The sequence below is a fragment of the Mus pahari genome, chromosome 1 (assembly GCF_900095145.1).
Source record: "Mus pahari chromosome 1, PAHARI_EIJ_v1.1, whole genome shotgun sequence".
Lineage (NCBI taxonomy): Eukaryota > Metazoa > Chordata > Mammalia > Rodentia > Muridae > Mus > Mus pahari.
Genome location: NC_034590.1, coordinates 67,849,572 through 67,857,321, shown reverse-complemented (window position 1 = coordinate 67,857,321; position 7,750 = coordinate 67,849,572). Strand labels below are relative to the sequence as shown.

Below are 7,750 nucleotides of genomic sequence, written 5' to 3'. Positions count from 1 at the left end.
AAGGAAGGAAGGAAGGAAGGAAGGAAGGAAGGAAGGAAGGAAGGAAGGAAGGAAGGAAGGAAGGGTGAAAGAGTAGCATCAAGAAAGAAGGCAGTACATTTTTTCTGAAGAGATCTAACAATCATTGCTAGTGTAACAGTGCAGCCAAGAGCTCCACATACGACATATACTCCTTCAAAGGTTGCAGTGAGAAAAACACTTTGTCTCTGTGCTAGGCTTTCCAAAAACCTGCATGATCCAGGTCTAATCTAGAGAAAAACATTAGATGAACTAAGATTAGGTTCCATTCTACAGGTCATACAAAACAAAGAATGGGAAAGAGCAACAGACAAGAAGAAGCTTGAGAACAAGATAACTACATTTCAGATGTCTTGAACTGAGTCCAGGAAAAAGAAGGCATTATTAATAGAGAAACTAGTGAAACCCAAATATAGTGTAGAATCTGCTTAACACTTGCTCATTAACATTACGCTCTTCAATTTGACAAATGTGTCACAGTAATGGAAGGTGAGAGGGAACAGCCAGGGGGAGGTGGGAACTACACTGCATCTGTAACCTGTCTATATGCATCCAGAGATGATTCCAGAACAGCATCTATTTAAAGAATGAAAAACCTTGAAGACAGTCATAAACCCATTAGACCAACAGAGGTTCTTTGGAAAATGCTAGCCTTCTAAATTTAACCACACTTATGCCTTCTAACAGTCTTTTTATAAATTTAAACAAAACACAAAGCTAAGAGAAAGAATGATAAAAATTTCTTACTAGAGTAAATCACAAAACATGATTACTGTATGTTAATAGTGCTAGAACTACACATATTAAATTAGGAACATTTGCATACATTATTAGAAATGCATATTATAAATTTAAGACATAATATTCCACAAATTAATCCTTCATCAAGTTTCATTATACACTGTAGATCACTGTACTTTACTGACAAAGAGGCATATTTATTACAGTAACAGTTTTATAATACAAGCATTTGGTAAACTTACATCCCATACACGATCCTTCTGAGGGAGAGAGACCTTGCCTCTACCAGTATAGGCTATAGAAATTAGTACTGTTTGGTTTGCTTTGAAACAATGCATCCTATAGCCCAAGCTGGTCTCAGGTATATAGGTACATTGCTATAAAGGTAAGGCTGGCATTGAACTACGGGTCCTCCTTTTTCCACCTTCTAAACACTGGGATTGCAGGCTAGTGCCTAGCCTAAAAGGGTTATTTATAAAGCTTACCTATCCCTTGACTATAGGGCAAAGGGTAATTTAAAAGTACTATCTGTTGGATGAAGCATGAGAATACAGACCCATGCAAAGGCCGTCAGTTAGGAGAATGCCCTTGCTCTGTTGTTTCTTTACTGTGAAAGGAAATACTCTATATTACATACTTATCAATTTGTATATTTTGTCCTCAAATATAACAATTTTTTTTTCAGTTATAAGAAACAATACCGGAAGGTTAGGGTTTATTGGTCTATGGGACACCAAACCATTTGTAATTAATACAGAATTCTTAATTGGCCAGTTGTTAAGATTGTCTGTGAATACATATATGATGGCCTCTATCTCTGAAGTGCTGGGATTACAGCTCTAAACTCTACAGAGTTTGTTGTCCAATCTCATCTTTAAGGAAGGGGAAGTTGGGCTCACAGGAATACACAGATATTTTCCAAAAGTTTGATGTGGCAGAAATTTACTCAATTTAACTTGTTAATGGATTTACAGTCCAGTATGTTAATTTTCTTTTTAAAATTCAACTGCTGATGGTTTAGAGAAATGGCTCAGTGGGTGAGAGTGCTTGCCGCTCTTACAGAGTACCTGAGTTCAGTTCCCAGCTCCCGAACCAGCTCCAACTGCCTGCAACTAGTTCAAGAGGACCCAAAGTCCTTTTCTGAACACAGATATGCAGACATGCATGAACATTCCCTTTTTTTTCAAGTAAAATGAGCTAGTGTGTGGCTCCAACATAAACTATGAACAGCCTTTACCTCCATGCATATGGTCAATTACATTGAAAGTTTGATTACATGGTTAGGATTTAAGCAAGATTCCTTAGGAATAAAAAAATTACACCTTCACACTTTGCTTTTACACCTTTTACTAAAAACAGAAGTCTAGACTAGTATGATTTTACTTGGAAAATATTCAGAGATTATTTCTTTTGTTTTTTCTTCTAATTTTTTCTTATGGGTATGAGTATTTTGCCTGTGTGTGTGTGCATATGCATGCCTGATGGCCTCAGAGGTCAGAAGAGAATGACAGATCCCCTAGAACTGGAGTTACAGACAATTGTGAGCCACCACGTGGGTGCTGGGAACCAAACCCAGGTCCTCTGAAAGAACAAGTGCTCTTAACCACTGAGCCATCTTTCCTGCCCCTCCTTTGGACATTTTCAAGTTGTCCATTAAATCCACTTGGCAGACAATGGTAGAGTACTTTCAGCTTTTACATTTGAGAACCCTGTTTCACCCTGCCCCAAATCACAATCAGCATAAGTAGAAAAATAAAACTCTGTACCCTGACATCACTTCTAGGTGAAGTTGTCCTGAGACAGTTAAGAAAGCAGGAACATCAAAGAAACTCTCCTCTGGTACCTTTATTTTGCTTGAAGGCTGTAAATAAAAAACACAAGCCACAAAAAGCTATTATGGATTTTATTTTGCTTTTCACACCACATGACCCATAGCTAAAATCAATACTGCAGTTAAGTCTGTGTAAGGACTATTCCTTCTCAGCAAAATAAAAGGAGTTCATATGCCTAAAACAGAACATACCTATGTAGACAGTTCGAACAGCCAAAAAGCTTATCATAAAATTTCAAAACACAGTAGATATAGGACATAGGCATTTTCATGACTTTTTCCCTAAAATGTACTTCTGATTAAGAGCAAACCAAGGCAACAGATTTTAAATTAAAACATTAAATATGACAATTCACAAGACCTCTTAAATTTGAGCTATAATTATGACCTAATTTTCTCAGGGAGTAGCTTCCAGTACATGTCATATTATTAAAATATTAACTGTACTTTTACTACAGTTTTTTTTTTTTAAGATTTATTTATTTTTATTTTACCTGTATGGCCATTTGCCTACAATTGTGTAAAGTGTAGTGAGTGCTTGCCTCGTGCCCATAAAAGCCAGAAGAGAGTGTTGTGTCCCCTGGAACAGGAATTACATATGGCTGTGAGTTGCCATGTGGTGCAGAGAACCAAACCTGTGTCCTCTGGAGGAGCAGCCATGGCTCTTCAGCATCTCTCTAGCCCCCTTATGTTAGATCCTTATAAAAGCATTATAAACTAATGGACAAAATTATCCAGTCTCTGTAGCCACAGCCTCTTCAAGATTTAAACTCAGACTGCACATGTACTTTAATTGTCTGTATGAAATGTCTACCTCCTCCCTCACCTCACTATTACCTCCTAAACAACATAAGAACCACTCACATGGGCTTTTGCGGCACCACCCTTTTCTCAGGAGTGTTTGTTTTGGCGATTTGAAGGTTTTTTGTTGTTGTTGTTGTTTGTTTTTGTTTTGGCTTTTCGAGACAGGGTTTCTCTGTGTAGCCCTGGCTGTCCTGGAACTCACTCTGTAGACCAGGTTGGCCTCAAACTTAGAGATCTGCCTGCCTCTGCCTCCTGAGTGCTGAGGAGCATGTGCTACTACTGCTCAGACTATTGGAAGTACGTTATGCTTCTATATAATTTTAAGGATTTTTTTTCTAGTACTTTGAATAATGTCATTGAAATTTTGATGGGGAAATTGCATTTGATCTGTAACACTCCCTGCTGGCTTCACAGGTCAGAGATGTGTAAGAAGGATGTGACATGCTGCTGCTGCTGCTGCTGCTGCTGCCACTTGCAGGGGGAGCAGGGACACATGAAAGGGTCTGAGCTCAGTCTCTAGCAGCTTAGGGCAACCTGGAAGAGAGCTGCAAGAGAACAGGCTGGGCACTACAAATGCAAGGCACTGAGCTGTGGTAAACAGGGTTCAGTAGAGAGGTTCTAGATCAGTCCCAGCCTGCTGAGACCTGGCTTTCAGCCTTTGTCACCTTCCAGCCATGCCATTATTTCTGACCTATAGAACTGTAAAATAAATACCACAGGGTGTTTTAAGTTACTAATGTTATAATTTGTTATAAAGCAATAGAAAATGATTTCATAAGGAACAGAAACCAGTAGGGAATGTTGGCATGGTATAAACAGTTCCTGCTAATTCCACAGAACTTGCTAAAATTAAGAACACATATAGGACCATCCAGATGGCTCACTGGGTAAAAATGCTTGCTACCAAGTCTGACGGCTTGAATTCTACCCTGGGACCCCTCGGTGAAAGGACAGCATAAGCCGCAGCAAGCTGACCTATGACCTCCACACTACAGTGTGTTTCTTTTTTTCCCTTTTATGGACACTAGTTTTCCTAACATAATATACTCTGATTATGGCTTCCTCTGCATCTACTCCTCCCAGTTCCTCCCCACCTCCTCTCCCACCCATATCCACTCCCTTTCTATCCTTCATTAGAAAACAAACAGCTTTCTAAGGATAATAATAAAATAGAGTAAGATAAAACAAAAAATAACAAGTTGAAATTGGATAAAACAAACAAACAAACAAACAAACAAACAAACAGAAGGAAAAGAGTCCAAGAGAAGGTACAAGAAACAGAGACCCATTTATTAACATACTCAGGATCCCATAAAAACCCTAAACTGGAAGCCATAATACAATGGCTCTCAACCTTCCCAATGCTGCCACCCTTTAATATAGTTCATGTTGTAGTGACCTCCAAGCATAAATTATTTATATTACCACTTCATAGCTGTAATTTTGCTACTCTCATGAACTGTAATGCAGATATCTGGCATACAGGATACCTGATATGCAGCCCTGTGAAAGGGCCCCTGTATAGCATTTAGCCATGGGTCTCTGCATGTGTTCCCGCCTGCTGCAGGAGGAAGCCTCTCTGAGGATGTCAGGCCGAGCAAAGCACGGACCTAGGAGCACAGCAGAGTGCCATTAGGAGTCATTTAACTGCTACCTTCTTTTAGACCAGCAGTAATTGGGTTTACCCTAGGTTTCCAGGTTATCTCCTTTGTCTGCATGCAGATAAGGGATTAAGCCTCCTGAAACTGGAATGATAGATGACTGTGAGCTGTTCTGTGGTGCTGGGATCTGACTCTGAGTCCTCCGTAAGAGCTAAAAGTGTCCTCAGTGCCTGACCACCTCCCAAATCCCACCACACTACTTTCATTTAGGAATTTTACACTGTGTTTTAATGTTCACTTACTCAAGCATTTTTAATCACTGACTTCCTCATGGGGATTTTCTTTCATGTTCTTACCACTGAAACCTAAACTTGTGTACCACCTCAATTACAGATACGTTTTTTTTAAATTTTATTTGTAATTCATTTTTTACACTCCATATTCCATTCCCCACCCCTCCCCTCCCACCCTCTGACTGTTCCACATCCCACACCTCCTCCCCACCCCACCCCATCTCCACACGGATGCCCCCAACCCCCCACCCCACCTGACCTCTAATCTCCCTGGGGCCTCCAGTCTCTTGAGGGTTAGGTGCCTCATCCGTGAATGAACAGAGACCTGGAAGCCCTCTACTTTATGTTTTAGGGGTCTCCTATCAGCTGGTGTATGCTGTCTGTTTGGTGGTCCAGTGTTTGAGAGATCTCAGGGGTCCAGATTAATCAAGACCACTGGTCCTCCTACAGAATCAGCCTTCTCCTCAGTTCCTTTCAGCCTTCCCTAATTCAACAATAGGGATCAGCAGCTTCTGTCCATTGGTTGGGTGCAAATATCTGCATCTGACTCTTTCAGCTGCTTGTTGGGTGTTTCAGAGATCAGTCATGATAGGTCCCTTTTTGTGAGCATTCCATAGCCTCAGGAATAGTGTCAGGCCTTGGGACCTCCCCTTGAGCTGGATCCCACTTTGGGCCTGTCACTGGACCTTCTTTTCCTCAGGCTCCTCTCCATTTCCATCCCTGTAATTCTTTCAGACAGGACCAATTATGGGTCAGAGCTGACTGTGGGATGGCATCCCCATCCCTCACTTGATGTTCTGTCTTCCTGCTGGAGGTGGGCTCCACAAGTTCCCTCTCCTCACTGTCCAGCACCTCATCAAATGTCCCTCCCTATGTGTCCTGGGAGTCTCTCACCTCCCAAGTCTCTGGTACACTCTTGTCCCACGTCAGAAGAATGGATACAGAAAATGTGGTTTACTTACTCAAAGGAATACTACTCAGCTATTAAGAACGAGGGCATCCTGACTTTGGTAGGCAAATGGATGGATGGAACTAGAAAATATCATCCTGAGTGAGGCAACTCAGACCAAAAAGGACATGCATGGTATACACCCACTAGTAAGTGGATATTAGCCAAAAAAAAAAGCAAGCAAGCAGGCAGGCAAGCAAGCATAATCATACAGAATACACAAGATACAGTCCACAGAATTCAAAAGGCTCAACAAGCTTAAGTGCCCAAGTGAGGATGCCTCAGTCCCACTGGGGAGAGAGAAGAGAGCAATCACAAGTGGGGAGGGAGGGAATGTGGACAGGGTGGCGGGGCAGTGGGGGGTAGAGGGGAACCTGATCTGATACAGATACTTCTGTATATTACCAGGTGGGGGACAGAATTGACTCCTACAAGCGCGCGCGCGCGCACACACACACACACACACACACACACAATATTAACAAAAACACAGACAAAAAGCCCCATAAGTAGAATATCTAGATCCTGATGAAGTCCGTTTTGAGTCACTCATTACTGGTATATTGTCTCAAGGACTTAAAACTCTCCCTAACCTCTTGCTTACTCAGGTATACTAAGGACTTCTGGGTCACAGACTGCTGAAAACACTAAATGCTGTTTGTTTTAGCAGCTGAGGTGGGAGAGGATGAGCCATGTGATCCACATAGAATGACTCACACCAGGATGCTGGCCACGCACCCAGAAGAGCCCAGTAAGATCATCACATACCTAGGACAAAGGTCAAAATCCAGAACACTGACAGCACTGGATGCTGGAGAGGATGGGAAGCAGCAGGCTCACTGTGGACTGGAAGGCAGAGCTGCACAGCTGCTCTGGAACACACTTAGTTTCTTACAAAACAAACATACTCTTGCCATGAATCAGTGATTGTGTCCCTTTGCATTTTACCCACAAGGGCTGAAATATCATGTCTGTATTAAAAAGAAAACTGTACAGGGGTGTTTATAGCTGTATTATTCATAGCTGACAAAACTAGGACAAAACTAAGACACCTTTTAGAAGGTAAATAAGCTGCTATACACTCAGAGGCTGGAATACAGAGGAATCCAGCACGTAAAAGAAAAGAGCTGTCAATCCCAGGAGGGATCTGAATGAACTTCGAATGAGTTTACACTTCAGCCAGTCTAAAAAGGCATCATATTGACTGTTTCAACTAAGTCATGTACCTCACAATTATGTTTTAGTGAACAAAAGACTACATGTACAATATAGTTCCCTGAGACTGTAATGGGCTGGGCATGGTAGCTCATGCCTATAATCCCAGTTAAGGAAGTTAAGAAATAGGAGTGTAAGGTCAATCTTGGCTATAGAGTGGGTCAATCTTGGCTACAGAGTGGGCGTTAAGATAGCTTGAACTACAAGAGACTTGTCTTATTACTTTTCTTTCTTTCTTTCTTTTTCTTTCTTCTTTTTTTTTTTTTTTTTTTTTTTTTTTTTTTTTTTTTTTTTTTTT

General features: G+C 41.1%; 1 protein-coding gene across 1 annotated transcript in view; it reads right to left on the bottom strand.

Annotated features, from left to right (window-relative positions):
* The window catches only part of Nars2 (asparaginyl-tRNA synthetase 2, mitochondrial), a 103,256-nt gene that overhangs the window by 60,160 nt on the left and 35,346 nt on the right, over positions 1 to 7,750 (bottom strand). The window contains exon 5 of the mRNA XM_021195118.2: positions 2,526 to 2,620. Within this exon, the coding sequence (XP_021050777.1) occupies positions 2,526 to 2,620 (95 nt within the window). The remainder of the gene's footprint in view (positions 1 to 2,525; positions 2,621 to 7,750) is intronic.